Source organism: Sebastes fasciatus, chromosome 14 (assembly GCF_043250625.1).
Source record: "Sebastes fasciatus isolate fSebFas1 chromosome 14, fSebFas1.pri, whole genome shotgun sequence".
NCBI lineage: Eukaryota > Metazoa > Chordata > Actinopteri > Perciformes > Sebastidae > Sebastes > Sebastes fasciatus.
In genome coordinates this window covers 19,285,191-19,302,562 of record NC_133808.1, presented here as the reverse complement: position 1 = coordinate 19,302,562, position 17,372 = coordinate 19,285,191, and the positions used below count along the sequence as shown (strand labels likewise).

Below are 17,372 nucleotides of genomic sequence, written 5' to 3'. Positions count from 1 at the left end.
CTAGAGAGACGATGCATTTATGTGTGACTATATTGTACATGTTTACAGATATACAGTTATCTTGTCGTACACAGTGACATTTCAACGACTAGAGTTGTTCTACATTCTACACAGAAGACTAGGGTTTTTAAACCATGTTCAAGAGTCCCGTCAGTGTATTTTTGCAGCTTCGTGTTTTCTTCAAATCAACCCCAGAGTATGCTGTTATCAAATGGAGCTGGTAAGATTGAATTGGGTTGTTAAAAAAATTCATTTTTTTTTTTCCACAAGTGAATAAACTTCATTGTTTTTTTTAAAAGTCTAAAAAAAAACCTGGAGGTACAGTTGGGAAAAACAGGAGGTACAGTTGGTTAGTTTCTGTTTCTATCAACTGATTTGTATCTTTTTCTTTCTTTTGATGGTGAAATCAGTACACAACATCCACATTCAGAACCACTTCGGGCAGGTATGTACCCCTTAGATCCTGCTCTTCATTCCTTTCTAGCAAAAATGTACTTGGAAATCCTTTTTCTATCATTAAGAGGTTGTATGGCGTCCAGGCAAAGACAGTCCAACAGAGTTGACTACAAAGTTTCACTAGTCGGCTGGACCTGAAGAGTCTAGAGATTACTGTAGATCTTTTGTCTTGTTCTTTTTTGTTTTTCATTAAAAAAGAAAATTAAAAACGCTCAAAATGATCAGTTAACAAGGCATACAAAATGTGGAAAAAGGGGAAATGAAAGATTGGACTGAGGTACCCTGAAGCCTGAGGTAGATCACAATACTGACATGCGCACTGTTCACATCCTGACCAAAGTTAACGCGGTGGTTCACTTTACTGTTCTCCTATTTTTTCAGGTTTTTTTTATTTATATTATTATTCATAGTCTAGTTTTCAAGAAAATAAACACTTCCCTTCAAAATAATATGGCAGTGTCCCACTGAGGAAAAAAAGAAAAGGACTTTGTTTTCTTTTTGTTTCTTATCAATAGCTCTCATCACAAAATAGGAAAAAAATAGATTCATAAATATTACTCTCTCTTTTTTATATATATATACACACACACATGCGCACACGCGCACACACGCACACTCACAGAGGAAGCTGTGCGTATTGGCAATAACCTTGCGTCTGGAAGATGAAGCTGATGGGTGATGATGTCTGAAAGGTGACAAAATAAGGCAACAAGCTTCCATGGTCTCCAAAGTAAAGCACAAAGGGACACCAGGACCTGCGTGTCCAGCGCACTCGCAGAGAGGTCGGCCAGCTCGCCAAAATAAAACAAACACAAGAGAAAAGGTTAAAAAGGAAAAAGAGCGAGAGTGAGAATGACAATCTGTGCGTCTGTGCCTCTGGGCCGGCCGGCTGGACACGGCAGGGGTGATATTTCTAAAAAGGCTGCATATCGTACATTCACAGCTGTCATGCCGTTTTAGAAAGCTCCCTGACAAAGAGAGGGTTAAAGCCAAACGCGGCTGCGGTCACGTTTGCGGTTGTGTGTGTACCACAGGTCATACAGTGCCTCCCCATAAACCCCCCCACCCACCCACCCTCTAACCCAAAACCGTTTCCTCACTGCCACTCCACACACCACGAGTCTGCACCCGCCCTTAAACCCTTCGTCCCCTTTCTGGGCCCTCAGCTCACACTTTGTGTCGGCCCCTGTGACGTCCTCATAAGGCAGAGCGTGTGGCGGTGCACATTCAAAATGACTGACAAGCAAAGGCGCACCATTTTTTTTTTTTTTAAGACGTCAATTTTTGCTCTGCTCGTCAAGGAGAATGTCTTTAGAGACACCCTAGTAAATATCAGGACAACAAGCATGAATGTAGATGTGTTCTACTGTACAGCATGGGAGAGTGATTTTACCAGTTTACTGGTAAACAAAAATAAAATAATAATCCCTCCGTTGCATTTAACCTCTGTTGAGTGAAAGTGGCAGTCAGTTCAATGTTATCAAAAGGCTACGGGGGAAAAAGGTGTCTCTTGACCACAAATATTTTTCTACTATTAAAAAAAAAAAAAAAACACAAGCCAGATGAGAGAGAGTGATGAGAAAGTGAAGCAGAAATTCGCAAAAGTGAAACAAAAAGAAGTGAAGCATCAGATATGAATGGTGAGAGACATTTCAAAGGGACGTTATCTTTTGCGTTGGCACACACACAGGCTTGTTACAAAGACCCATTCACCATATTTACTTATTATAGGGGTTTTTCTTTTTGATTTCAGTGGCCTATCATGTGGACAAACAAGGGAAACTGCTCTCTGTGGCTGTCACAGCCCGATCAATCTCTGGAACAAGCAAACATATTAAAAACTACACCGAGTTGTACTGTCATTTTTGATAGGAAAATAACAGTGCGTACTCTCAGTGTGTATCAATATACTCTTCTACTTTGTGTTAATACTGCTAAGGATATTTAATCTTGCAATCTGAATATCTCAAACTCTTGTGAGAGAAGGTGTCCATCGTCACTCACTCTCGTTCTAACCCAAAATCACAATGCTTCGTAAACACTGGTGTTAATACCGTTGCTTTATCAGTTTGTTAGGCCTATGTTAGTCCAACTAAAGAGATAACGTTTTGCAGGGCGACATACTACTTCCTGTTTACCTTATTAACTGTGAAGACAACAGTTCCCAAATCCTCTGCCATTTCCACCTTTCTTGTAGATTTTTTTGGTCTTTTTTTTTTTGTTATATGATATCAGTATGGTTCCTCCCGCTCTATCTGCTCTCACAGGGCTGGCAGTGCACACAATGCCCCTCAGCCTTTGGCTCTCACTTGTTTCCCCCCTAGTGAAGTTCTTTGGTTTTGATCCCGGTGTTGCTGGTCTGCCCTGCATGTCCCCCTTGGCCTTGGCCTTTGTCTGGGTAGGTCTCTGTCCATTTGGGAGGGCTACATTCATTGGCTGGCGCCCGCCGGAACCTCCCCGCTGGTCACTTGGAGTGGTGCGGTGACACGGCGCCGCCCTGCTGGTGTTTCTGTTCCTGCTGTTTGACCTGCTGAATGATCTCCCGGATCTTCCTCTGTGCAGTCTGTTGGAGAGACATCACATGCAGGACGAGGGGTTAATCGATATGTGACAAGGTATTCATGTCCATGTGAATAACGGACAATTTAAAAAAAATGTGAAAAATAAAATAGACTGACTTAAAGTGGCAGTAGGCAGTATATATCTTTGGCATCATTGGGCAAAAATTCCATAATAACCTTTCAGCATATTGTAATTCAAGTGTTCTGAGAGAAAACTAGACTTCTGCACCTCCTCATGGCTGTTTTCAGGCTTTAGAACATCTAGCCCGTGACAGGACACTTTGACCAATCACAGGTCATTTCATTGAGAGAGCGTTCCTATTGGCTGTGCACCGGTCATGTGACCAGAACTTGGCATTCCTTCAACAGATTTTACAACTGCGTTACAAACTTTCAAATTTTACAGCTCAACCGTGCACTACAAGATGATTCTGAAAACATTTGAGGCAAGAAATAGGCATCAACGTAACATAATATGGATTCATATTTGATCACCGATTTCGCGAGTGATTGACAGCCGGCTCTCATAGAGAGCAGCTGGACAGCAGACCTCAGATCAGTTCTTACTGCTTGTTTTCCTCCGGCTTGTAAAATCTTGTAGATGCCATTAGGAGCACCTTTTTAAAAACATATTTGCTCCAATCTCGCCTACTTCAGCTTTAATTAAATCCTATGTGTAAATCAATTGCATAGATTGATCAAGAGGGGTGGGTTGGACTGTGTGGGTGGATGAATTGCATGTTTTTTTCTGCAATTGGGAATAATATATGCTTGAATGGTGTAAAACTAATAAAAAAATCGGTAAAAAAAATAATATATATATATATATATATATATACATATATATATATATATATATATATATATATATATATATACATATATATATCCCAGCTGATATCGGGCCACCAGGCTATCACAGGGCACATGAAGACAGACAACCATTCACGCTCATATTCACACCTACGGGCAATTTAGAGTCAACAATTAACCTAACCTGCATGTCTTTGGACTGTCGGAGGAAGCCGGAGAACCCGGAGAAAACCCACGCTAACTTGGGGAGGACATGCAAACTCTGCAGAGGAAGGTCCCCAAGCTGGGTTTGAACCTGCGAGCCTCTTGCTGTTAGAATTTAAACCACTGCACCACCACCGTGCAGCCCTATAGATATACTGTATATATATATATATATATACTGTATATACATATACGCCACCTACATGACACCCGACTGCCACTGCGTTAATAACAAGTGCAGCCAATCTTTAGGTAGATGTATTTGACAACCAAATGACTGACAACCCCTGTATTAGTTTACCCTTAAACATTGTTCTGAGTACCTGGCTGGCAAAGAAATGCCCGCTGATTTTCACAAAGACCTCGTCATTCTCATCTGGAGTTTGGTCCCGCGGTACGATGACCTCAGCACTCGTAAGGTTCTGCAGCTCGGTTACCTGGAAAAAAAAAAAGACTCCAGAGATCATTATCTTTGAATTTCACCTCCAGCCTCACTTACAAAGCACACTGACGTTACTCATTGAGGTAAACTGAAACAAAGCAAACCAAGTGCTATTTGATGCTTATAAGTAAAAAGCAACTTTTTTTTCCATCCTTGACCATAATTCAGTTCAGTTCAAGCATCAACTCACCGTCTTGCCGCCTTTACCGATGACCCTGCCAGCTGCGGTTGAGGGAACCTTGATGTGCGTCTCCAGTTTGACCTCCTCCTTCGCAGAGAAGAAGTTCTCCTCTTTCAGCTTCCCAAATATCCGACCTTGGGCCTGGAATACAGAGGAGGGAATGAGACACGGAGAGACTGGGGGAAGTGGGGACATATGTTTACTATAATACAGGACAAATGAAATATTCATTTTATGTAGCAATGTTATCCTTAAAATGGTTGCATACGTTAAATAATTTAATTTTAATGCATATTCATACACACGTTCATTGTGTCTTTACCTTAAACTGAGCCTCCGGGGGTCCAGTAATAATAACCATCCTCTCAGTAACATCTTGGGTCTCAGCTGGGGCAATCTGACACACACACACATAGACAGGTTACGGAGACAAATAAGGGGAACATGTGTCCAAAAGCTGGTGATTTTGCTCTGTGGTCAATCATTGCATGTAACCACTGACTCATGTGTGAAGTCTGTAAATTCCTGCAAATAAATAGCTTTAGATTACGTTATGAGAATTCACTGACCAGCTGTTCCACCTCTCCAGACGGAGCTTGAGGGGATTTCTGAAAAACTCAGTTCACTAGTCATCTCCTTTTGTGACCATAAATAACTAACATCCTCAGCTGTGGGCCATGACACGCTGCTGACTCAGCCAGCGCCGACTGACAACTTGTTCACCTTATCGCTTCAAAGAATGCGATGCATGTCGATCAGAGAGACGGTTTGACCACCTCTCTCTCTCTCTCTCTCTCTATTGACGCTGACAAACCCACCTTGATGGACGCTCCAGCGAAGTGGGCGAGTTGTTTGATGTGCTGGCCCTTCTTGCCGATCAGGGCCCCGACTGCCTGAGTTGGAATAAAGAGGTAGACGACCTCCTGTTCTGGAGCCTGTTGCTGGGAAAAAAAGACCAGACAGAAAAATACACATGCTTACTAAACTCTACTGCTGATTGTTGCAGAGAAAAAACTGCTTTAAACAGCTACAAAATGTTTTATTTAACTCGTCAGATACTTGAAGAGCAGCCGAAAATGATGACACCACATGCAAGAAAAGCTAAATTGAGCCCTTTTCGAGGGTTTTCTCTTTGGGTAAACATCCCGCTAGGTCTGAGCGGAATATTTCCTATTAGGGCCGAGGGTTGCCCTGTGTTTTTGTTTTTCTTAGCATGGTAACTCATGTACTCAAGGTTTATGAAGTGAATTTTTTATGAGCCACAGGGGCTGAAAAGTCCCCTTCCAGAAATATTTGTGGTGTTCTGGTGACTGGGTGATGGTACGCAGGAATGCCATAGACGCTGACTGAGAGGTTGTCATGGTCTGGTATTTATGTCTTCCTGTCGATGAGTCTTATATCGTCCTCTTTCCTCTTTATCCTGTGGTAGTCATTCCCATGTATACACATAAGGCAAAGAGAGACTTTCCTCAACACAAACGGCTACATCCTAAGCTTCTTGTGTGCAATAAAAAATGCCCTCAACTATTAAAATATTTATCTAGCTTCACAAAAAACAAGAAATTAGTGGTTAGGACTCTGATCACCAAGGCAACATTGACTGTAGCGCAAGGAACATACTGAGTGCTGGTGGATGATGGCACTTCCTGGAGGAACCCCGTACAGGCCACTGAGATGTGAAGAGTGACTCTGAAAGTGACAAGCAGACCGATCAGATGGCACACAACACATTTCCAGACACATGCACGTACTCAACTCGAGCTCTTATTAGGGGGAATTTCAGGGCATAAACTCGCAGTGAATCACACACTAAGTTTCTTGACTACGAAGCACGCAAATACATTCTCACACACTGTCTCACACCACTTTGGCTCGACCTCGCCAAGCAATGAGTGGCTACTTTGTTTTACAGACAAACTGACTCATTTCTGGAGAAGATGGGGGAATTCTGGTTGTTTCAAAATGTGTACAACATGTCATGCAGGAAGACCTGAGTCAACACCGTGTTGTTTTTTCAAAAAGCACTTCAGGTTGAACCTGGTTTACCACGTGCTGGAAACAAATTTCTCTATCAAGTCAAAACTAATCCCTGCAAGAGCTGTGCATAGCTACGCTGAGCGGGTCAAACCAACAGCGGTAAAGTCATTCTAAAAGAAGCATTTTTAAAAAATCATTTTCCAGCACCTTTTATGGCTGTGTGTGCAGAGGTTAAAAAAGATCATACTCACTAAGAATGGGCTGTATCCTGCCGGTGCCATAGGAGGCGCTGCACCACGTGGTCCGGCAGAAGGGGGCAGCACTGGCAGACCAGAGGAGAAGATGCCCAGAGCGTTCAGGTTCAAGCCTGGGATCAGGTTGGCCTGTTGCTGTGCAGAAGAAGAGAGGCCGACTTTAGCCACAAGTTGACAAGAAACAAGACGATATATTAGGATTTAATTAAGGCTCATCATTGGTGCTTTTTTTTTCCAATTTTCACAGAAAAACATGCTGATATGCTGAGGAGCAGATCACTTTAAACACGCATCCAAGAGTCGTTTCCTGTTGCAAGAGGATGTAGACGAATACAGTTTACATTTAAAGGAAATCATTCTACGGTAAGCACAACTTATGCCTAATTTATACTTCTGCGGAAAAGCTTGCACAGAAGTCCCACAGAGCCGCAGACTTTTGAATGGATATCGGAGCCGTGAGACAACAACCTTATGAATTCTAGGCACAGGAGCTCCTCCCCATCATCCAACTCATCCATAATCTTCCGCCTGATAAAGGATTTGAAAACCGCGGGTCAAAATCAAAAAGAAATGGCACGCTACACGCAATCCACCGCAGTATTATATGAGTGTAAGACTGTTTAACAAAGAAAAGTCCTTGATTCAGTCTATTCTAACTGTTGTTTTCGATGTTTTTCTCTACATCACCTTTGAGATAAGAAGTAAAGTGTAATGTGCTGGGACAAGTGGACAGCAACAATCCTGATAATAAAATAATATATTAAATTATTAATCAAGCAAAAATAGTAAACGGTTGTTCTTTGTTTTTGTGTTATACTAAATTGAATTTATTTGGGTTTTGTTTGGACAAAAACAAGCAATTAAAAGGCATTTTTCACTATTTCATATGCCAATTTTTTAACAAATTCATTGAGAAAATAATCAGCAGATTAACTGATAATGAAAATAATTAGTTAATGATAATAGTTAATTGCTTGTTGTGTGAGGCCTACTCAATGATTTCTTACAAAAGCAATATTATTGTGTTTTAAATAACCTGCTTACATAACCAAGTTTATGGGTGTTAAAATTGTTCGATTGTTAGAAGATCATTATTTTATTAGTAGGGTAATTAGCCCATTCCTTAGTTATGTCTAGTTAAGCACAGAAATACTTATTCTGTTAAAAGTTTTAACCTAGGCTGTTTAAGCAGAGGAAATTAAAACAATAAGCTACTAAGATTTTCACATTAAAATTCCTAGCTTTACAGATCAGACATAGGAAATGTAAATGTCCCTTTGGCGCTTCACTGTTTTTCAAATCTGGCCCTTCTTAAATAAGTAATTGAACAGGCCTGGTTTACTACTACAAACTCCATTATACTGTATAAACCCATCCATCATATAAAAGTGCTACTATTACTTGTGTATTTCATCATTGTCCTGTGAATAACACGTGTCTCTAAATTTGGTGATTTAGAATTTTCCAGATAAAATGAAGTGTTCTTTAATGACTGAAGAAAACTTCTGAAGCTGAATAAACCATTTAAAAACCCCACTGGACGACTACGACTGAAAAATGCATTGTCACATCACTGAGAATAGGACTGTTTGCTGTTGGGATGGCATGATAAAAATATTTCTCCCTCAAAGTCAAGTCAGCTATTCTGGTTTCATGTCCGTGAAGAGACACGAGGCCTCCTTTCACTTCCTTGTTCCCAGAAAGCTTTGTGTAATATCCACCGTGTCACGCTAGATGGCCCTCACCGCTTACTGTAGAGCCGACGCTCAGCCCGACAGGTGCCAGAGCTGCTCTCGCCAGCCAGCACAATTTAACCGCATGCTGCGTGATACTTCCTGATGATTATTTCGGGGCCAATATTTGTACAATCAAAACAAAGGAGAACAAAAGCAGATACTGGGATATTAATTCTGCTGTTCATCATAAAGAGCATCATCACGGCACTTTATCAGCATCCATCTCTGCATTAAAGGGAGTGTGATATCATCACTATCTCTCCTCCTCTGAGGTTGACCTCTCTGGCTGGCTGCAGCACTGGTGATGTCATCGGGGCAGTGTGAAAGAGGAGCTGGGTGAGAGAGCGGCCTACAGATATCAGATGGATGCTGGGAAACGCAGTGTGTTACAGCAGGAACACAGACACACAGCGGGGAAGTGAGCGTGACTCAGAGGCTCCGTGGACACACACACACACACACACACGACATGCTGTGCTCACACACTCACTGATGAGCTATCCAGCGATTGTTTACTGTTATCCATTTACCAAGCAGACGACAACACGTATTACTAATGCTAGTGGTAACGTGCACTGACTGGGGAGGATATCATTCTGCCGTATATCACCACTCCTTCTCCGTTGTTCACCTGTCAGTCTGTGTGAGTCAACTTGAGATCATCAACCACACACAGACACACACACAATGACCTGCAGATGTTAACCTTTAAGCTCGGCTTACGTTTATAGCAGCAATGTCATTCTCGTAGGCTTCCCTCAGCTTCTTCATGATCTCCGTCTCGGCTTTACAACACGTCTCCAAGCTGCCCTTCACCGTGATGATCCTCTCAAGGTTGTAAATGGTTAAGTCTTGTAACCTGCGAGGGAGATCACACAAACACACACACACACACATAAATAAGTAAGAGAACAGAAACACTCACATTCTGGTGGATATGACTGAGCTGAATTTAATTGCATTTCCTGTCTTTTTGTTTATCTAACTTAACAGTTGTTGCAGGATGCGTCACCATCACCATCAAAACTGACATTGCAATTTCTTGCTCAGCTAACAAGCAATTTAGTGCTGCATTTCCATAAAGTTGGAGGACACAGAAAAAGACGGGGAAAAAAATGAATGACGGAAACTGAAGCAACAGTCTGACTTAAAGTTCCCTAGTGTGGGTCAAGCACTTCCCATAATGCAACTCGATATGTTTCAATTCACATCACATCACCATCATCAGAGCATTCAGAAAAAACTGAATGCCGATCTGCTCTCCCATTGGTGTCGGTGGACGTGGAGGACGCTCTGAAAGGATTCCACATAATCATCAATATTGAATGTGCCGTTTGCCTCTTTACAAAAGGACCCTCTCCGTCTCTCTTTGTCTCTCTCCTCGAGTCTGTCTCTTTCTCAAGGCTCATTACGTCCTCAGAGCTCGCAGAGACAGAGCAATTCATTAGCCCTAAATGAACGAAGGTTGGTGAGCAGGGCCCGTTAAATGGGGTGTAATCACCACCTCTCTAATGTCATGTTCTGGAGTGAAGGAGCAGTGAGCAACTCTTTCGCGTTTGTTCTCTAACAGCTCAGTTAAGTGAAACCACATGCTGAGAAGCTAATGAGCACTGTTGTAGAAAGGTGTGGCGCCACAAAGTTGAAATCGCTGCCTGTTATTTGTGCTTTGGTTAAATTGATAATAGTCTAAATTGCTGCTGTTCCATAATGCCACAATCACACAAGCACTCACATCAAAGTGTTCAAATACTCCAGTGAGCGTGTGTGTGTGTGCGTGTGTGTGTGTGTGCTAGTACGGCTGGCCGCAGAGCGCCGTGGGCGTGTGTGAAAGAGGAAGGCGGGAGCAGTGACTTACGAGGAGATGGTAATCTTGGTCCCTGTATCCTCCTCGATCTTCTTCAGGTTGCGGCCCTCCTTCCCAATCAGCCGGCCCACGAGGCTGTTGTGGGCGAGGATCTTCAGAGGGATGTCCTCCGTCCTAAACACACACACACACACACACACACACACACACACACACACACACACACACACACACACACTCAGGTTAGGCGAGATAACAGAAGACAAGGTCTGCTGAGTGTCACTAATGCGGTGTGAAGAATGTCGTGGATGAACAGGAATGTGGACAGCTGCCCAGCTGGTGAAAGCAAAGGGAACAATGTTAAGACATGAGCCTTTTATTTAGTGATGTGTGTGTAATGCTTCCTTTTTTTGTTTTTTTACAGATTTTCACAGAAAAATACACAGATTTTTTTTAAAAAAGACCTAGATTTGAATGATTTTTTTTTTTTACAAGAAAGAAGATCAGTTTAGCCCATTTTCCTGTACAGTTTTTGGCCACGTGCACCCCAAACGTTTCCTGCTGCAAGAAGACACAGCTCACCACAGTTTACAGTAAACAAGGTGCTGCTGCAACAACCACAGCTCAGAAAATGCTTCCAGTAATAGGAGGAGAAGAGAAGAACAGATGAGAAACAAAAAGGATCTGACAATGTGCTGGAGTCCCTCTACGCAAGTGAAAAACTACAGATTTTTTATGTGGTGTTGTTTTTTTATTTAATTGTCCTCTGTTTGTCATCAACTGATAAATTACAAATTCGTTAGTTTAATTCCTCATAATCTCCTGATAATTTCCTTGGATGTTTCCTGGAAACAACTGTGTAAATTGGCAGTAATTATCACTATTAGTGTCAGTATTCAACCTATAATTACTGCCAACTTACATGGTTGTTTCCAGGAAACATCCTGGGAAAATACCAGGAAATTATGAGGAATTAGTGACAGTGTTCAATTGGTACACTTCAAATTAATTGATACAAATTAACTAAACTAGCATCGCCTCTGATAGTCACCGCAAAGCAGCTCAACTGAACATGCCGAAGTGTAAAATGTGTTTACAGGCAACCATGCAATTTAAATATATACGAATAATTTGGCCCTGAATCAAATGTTGCATCTTGTTAATCTTAGAGGTTTATCTTTAGTGTCCCAGTTGAGAACTGGTATTCCTCCTCTTGCTATATTGAGCTTGATAGATTAAAAAATATTCAGGAGGAAAACAGATCGTGTAAACTGTGTAATTTAGGTGAGGTGGAAAGTGAGTTTCATTTTCTTTTGTGCCGTACAAACTATGATGATTTAAGAGAGTTAATTTTCCATGAAATGGCTCGACAAAACCCTATCTATTTCTTTGGTGCACAGATGGGTAAAAATTGTAATGGTCGTTTAATTTAGCTGTTTAAGTCTCTAATTTTGTCTCAAAAGCCTGGAAAAGGCGACAAAACAAACTATTTCACTAATATTTATTCTGATTTATCCAGTATTATATAGTAAATGGGTTTTCTTGCAAGTGATTAATGATTTTTTTGTAGCCAACAAAGGCTTGAAGATTTGATTGTGAAATGATTATTATAAACTCATATTTAATGCCCCTTTTTCAAAGACATTTCTTTGGAAATGCTTTTAAACTCAATGCAACTACCTAAACTATCTCAAGTCTTTGTTTCTATTTTGCCCAGGAAACTTCCATGAAATTATTAGAAATAACAAATACATGAAATAAAGCATTACTTATTACAAAAACAACAAACCCTGAGTGTATGTATGTGTGTGCGTGTGTAGATGGGGATGGTAAAAAGATATTGGGACAGGAGGAGCATCATTTCTGTTTGATCTATTTTTCTGTTGTGTGGGACAATTGTTGGGTGTAAGTGTGAATTAAGGGTGTGGTAGGATGTGGTGGAGGGTAACCAGATGGGGTTTCTTTTGGGCTGGGTTTTTGTGTGTATTATGTGTAGGGGGATGGGGTGGCAGGTCGGGGCGTGTTATAATCTGTAATCGTTGCTATAAAGTTGAATTAGTTTGGGGTGAGCTGTGGGGCAAGTAAGGGGAGATGACAGTGTTTAGTGGTTCGGGTTTCACTGGGTGTTGGGCCTCCTTACTCTCGGGGAAATTATAGGGTGTGGGACAACCGAGGTGACATGTTAATTTCTGCAGGTGTGGCATCTTGCCAAGAGTTAGATGAGAAGATCGATACGGTAAATAGTAAAGTAGCTTAGCATAAAGACTGGAAAAGGGAGAAACAGCTAGCTTCGCTCTGGCAAATGGTAACAAATCCACCTATCAGCACCTGTAAAGCTCATTAATTAAAACATAAAATAGTGAGTTACATTTCAGTTTTTGTGCAGACTAAACAAATGAGATATAGGCAGACGTTTCCTGCTTTTCATATTTCCCAAAATGTCAAACTGTTCCTATAACGGTGTGAGATGTCTTCCTAGCAAACAAAAGAAGAGGAAGAAGAAGACCACAGATGTGATCCCAGAGATTAAAGATATAACCTCCTCTGGATGTCAGGAGATTGGCAGAAAGCAAAATGTGATGTTATCACAAAAAGACGTGAAAAATGTATTTATGCTGCTATGTTTTACATGCATGCCCAGTCTTAAAGGGTAACTTCGGTATTTTTCAACCTGGAAAATACTAACCCATATTTTCACGTTTTTGTGTCGAAGTGACAAATGATGATAACAATTTCTGAAATTGGTCCAGTATTGAGGAAGAGCGCTGTCCCTGCTCACGGGCTGCAATATGGTGTTATTGGGGCAAGCTGGCACCGTCATTTACGTCCACTAAAAGTGCTTGTTTTTGCCACGACAGGCTCTGATTGTCATTATAAGTGTCTGACAACATTATGGAAAGAGTCTCACTCAAGGAGAAGTCTCTGAATCTGGCGAGGTGACGTGTTGCTGGAAGACAGCGGTGGAATAGTGGAATACATCCATGGTGGAAATGCGAGTGCTGGCGAGGCAGAGTTTGTTGTGTTGGAGTACAGAAAGCGTAGCTTAGTGTTATCTAAAATATTTTCAGTGCCATGGCTGAACATTTAGAGGTTTTCACTTGCCCTCGCAGATCGTCTCACAGCTCGTTCGGTTACTGCGTTATCCCTCAATACTCGACCAATTTAAAAAGTTGTTGTCTCTGGTTCAACCGACAAAATAATCAACCTCTAACAAACTAATTTAAGCGTGATGTTTTCTAGAATGTATCTTGGTGGAAACATTTTTCATATTTAAATGGAAGCAAGTCTTTTTCTGAATGTAGGATCGGGCCCTTCTATTTCAAACACCGACTGTGTGCACACATCACGGGTATGATGTAAAGCCGTGCAGCCCCTTCGACAAACAACAACAGACAGAGCTGGGTGTTGATGCTCAGGTCCAGCAGACGCTCAAAGAGTTTAAAAGGTGCAGTGTCTTGTTAAAAGTGTCAAGACCAATTAGACAAGTTGGCCTCGTTTCTTAAATGCTAAGCTGCGATCACGTGTTAGCCAATGTGAGAGTGTCGTGTGCACTGCATTTACTGTGTTAGTGGTCCAAGCGAGAGAATGCACAGTGAGATTAAAAGGTGTGCAGGCAGGTTAAAGGATAAGATTACAGCCCTGCAGACATTATGGCTAATCTCCCTGCGGGAGTGTATAAATGCTCTGCATAAGCAACATCCGAGTGTGTTCATGTGCACATTTATACATGCTTGTGCGTGTTGAAGTGTATACTCACGTCTTGGTCTCGTTGGCCTCCTTCTGCATGATGTCCAGGATCATGCGACAGGCGGAGGAGCAGCCATCGGGAGTTGAGTGGATGGTGATGGGCTTTTCTGCTGCGCCTGCATTTTCCTTCCGATGAATGTCCACTCTGAGAGAGGGAGAGACAGACAGACAGAGAGATGAACACAGCGTAGAGAAGGACAGACACAGAGGCGAGAGAACAAAGTAAAATCTACTTGCATTGTGTATTAATTGAAGGTACTGGAAAGAAGAACACAAAGACAATAATTTAAGGTATTGAAAAGAGAAGAAACTATTTAAGAACTGGATGGTGTTTTTCACAAAAGAAGAATTCAATGTGACAATAAACATGCAATGAATAATTTGGGCTTCTCATTTCCAAAATTTGACAAGTTAAAGTTTTTATTGTGTGCTGTTTTGCATCAAATCTCAGACAATTGGTATTCAAACGCAAGCCTGGATATACAGTGCCAAAAAGTCTAATTCATTCAAGCCTTACTTGTCAAACTTAGAGCAGAGCTGTTTGAGAAGTTAATAAACCACGAACAAAACAGGAGCTTACTTGGACTGTGTCTGTTTGGTGACATTCTTGATGGTGAGGCCCTCCTTGCCGATGATGGCTCCCACAAACTGAGTAGGCACGAGCATGCGCAGGGGGAAGTCGTGTTGTCTGGTGCGCGGAGCGCCGTAGTCTCCCGAGGGCCCGGGCTGAGAAGAGCCCTGGTCCCGGGACGACCGACCCCCGCGCCGCGTGCGGGCAGCCTGGTCGGGCGGAGCAGCATCCATATCCACAATATATGACACCTTGAAGGAGTAGTCGTCGAACTGTTGTCCTGTTAACTTCTCGATGGCTCTGAGGGGTGGAACAATGAAATGGGTCTAATTGTCAATATAATCAATTGTAATTATTAATACAAGGAAATATTAATATCTCAGTACAGAGGTTCTGTGTTGGTGATATTTTGCAAAAGTAATTTACTATGATTTAAACATTCTTATACTTGTTTTTAACTATGTGTGTATATGATGCTACCTCCTTCCAAGTATTGGTTGTGTATGTCATAAATGCTATGATGCACATGACACAATGGTGAGTGAAGTAACATCAGCAGCACACTCTGAACAAATGACAACGATGGTGGAACTTTTTAAAGAGAAACTAAGACTATGTCCACACCACACTGTCGTAAACCTCTGTTTACATGCAAGAACAACTAGTGCTTTCAGGTCATTTTCAATAAATTTCCATCCACACTGAAACATCTTAACAATAGGAAAACAGCTCAATCTCTTCTTCTTCTTTGCCCTCTTTTTAGTCAAACAGCTAAACTGCACATCACAGCATAACATCAGGTAAGGAGTGGGATGTACACTGTTCAGTTTGTCTGCTGAGCCTCAACAGACCTTTTTCACTGCAGACATATCATAATAGAAAAAGCACAGGTGTATTTAATATGCTGGCTCACTGACGTGGCTCACTGGGACACACAATGGAACTGGGCCATCGTTAATGTAATCAATTTCACCTGTGTGACTATGACAAGTCAAAATGTCTGCAGTGAAAAAGGTCCACTGAGTCTCTTCCTGCTCTCTGTGATCACCTATACCGTGTTTTTATATAGCCATACTCACAATTTAGATGTTCTCACTTACATATGTTTTCCCTTTACACACTAAAACGCTAAGCTGGCGTTTAAAGATTCATCCCCTCCGGGCACCATTTTTCAAAAACCTCAGTTTATGGTAGGGCTGCACGATTATGGCAAAAGTGATAATCACGATTATTTTGTTCAATATTGAGATCACGATTATGCATGATTTTAGGGACAAAATATTTTTATTGCACAATGACATTCAAATAAACAAAGCACTGCTGTCACTTTTCCTACATCCCTGTTAATGTGCAAATCTTTGCAAGATTTAGATTCCCCTTCACCTGAATTCAGTGCATTTTTGTTTCCCCCATCTGCTCTACAGTATATTACTCTTCTACTCTGGACTGCAGCCACAACAATCAGAAAAAAGTTGTTGAGTGCACACGCAGCTGTATGACAGCTCCCCAAATTGAAGCCAAAGGCTAGCTGTTAGTTTAGAAAGCGCTTGATTTGATATGCAGCAGAGCCCTCATTTTAGACGCCAATATTGCATCTTCATTTAATTGTGTGAATCATGATCGCGATTAATATTCGATGCATTGTGCAGCCCTAGTTTATGGGTGAGAAAAATGTTGTACAGAGCGCTGACATGGAGAGGAAAAGGTACATACTGCCTTCATCTTAACATTAACTATGTCGCAACTCCCCTGGGTGTCACCGTGTTTAATTACATGTAAAATGTGAAGGAGGATATTCCGGTTTTGAGCATGATTTGGCCCTGCTCTGACCCTTGTGAATGTACTTTTTAATCCTCCAGCTCCACAAAGTACACAGACAAGTAGGTGAACAATGCTGCTTGTGCTGCTGCTGCTTGTCCGTGCATGCACGTTGGTAAAAAAAACAAGTACATCACAAGTCTTACTCTTTGCTGAATTAGAGTGATTTATTTGTGCTGCTTACTCTTTAGCTTCCTCCTTGGTTGCGTACGTAACATTCACCACTGCTGTTTCTGTATCAGTGTTCACTGTGAAACAAGACAGAGAGAGAAAAAAGGAAAAACATCAGAAGTAAACAAAGGTTGGGGCCACATTTACACATACAGTAGCAGGTCTTTGTTGTTGCTGTAGGTGAGTCAGACACGCGTCCAGGTTCCCGTGGTGACCCAAAGAGACACTTCTCTGTGTGAATCCATTACAGCCATCACCGGTCTGGCTTCCCTCCAGACCACGCTGCTGCTGCCTCTGCAGACAGGAGCTGCTAAATACAATAGCCTCTCTGCCACTTCCACAATAACAGATTTAAGTTTGACACGACGGCTTAAACAAAGCAGGTAATCTGTGATAAAGTGCAACAACAGGACCACACCTTGGGAAGACAACTGCAACAGTTATGGGTTTGATTCCCACTGGGACCACACCACTGTACATACATGCAAAAAAAAGCTCACAATGAGTTGATTCATTAAATAGTTGATTGACGTAAAATTAATTTGCAACTATTTTGATAATCAATTAATAATTTAAGTAATTTTTCAAACGAAAACCACAAAATATTCCCAGTATCAGTTTCTCAATTATGAGAATT

The 17,372-nt window shown here is 41.6% G+C and overlaps 1 protein-coding gene across 3 annotated transcripts in view; it reads right to left on the bottom strand.

The window, feature by feature from the left end:
• Window positions 1–505: 505 nt before the first annotated feature.
• Window positions 506–17,372, bottom strand: part of igf2bp2a (insulin-like growth factor 2 mRNA binding protein 2a) — a 57,149-nt gene continuing 40,282 nt past the window's right edge. For 2 of the 3 annotated variants that reach the window (XM_074659501.1, XM_074659502.1), the window contains 12 exons: window positions 16,749–16,812; window positions 14,756–15,046; window positions 14,186–14,320; window positions 10,480–10,602; window positions 9,348–9,483; window positions 6,886–7,023; window positions 6,278–6,346; window positions 5,476–5,598; window positions 4,980–5,054; window positions 4,667–4,798; window positions 4,358–4,471; window positions 506–3,019 (listed from right to left, as the gene is read on the bottom strand). In XM_074659501.1, the coding sequence (XP_074515602.1) occupies window positions 2,921–3,019; window positions 4,358–4,471; window positions 4,667–4,798; window positions 4,980–5,054; window positions 5,476–5,598; window positions 6,278–6,346; window positions 6,886–7,023; window positions 9,348–9,483; window positions 10,480–10,602; window positions 14,186–14,320; window positions 14,756–15,046; window positions 16,749–16,812 (1,499 nt within the window). In that variant the 3' untranslated portion in view covers window positions 506–2,920. The remainder of the gene's footprint in view (window positions 3,020–4,357; window positions 4,472–4,666; window positions 4,799–4,979; window positions 5,055–5,475; window positions 5,599–6,277; window positions 6,347–6,885; window positions 7,024–9,347; window positions 9,484–10,479; window positions 10,603–14,185; window positions 14,321–14,755; window positions 15,047–16,748; window positions 16,813–17,372) is intronic. The other variant, XM_074659503.1, reaches the window with a different exon arrangement.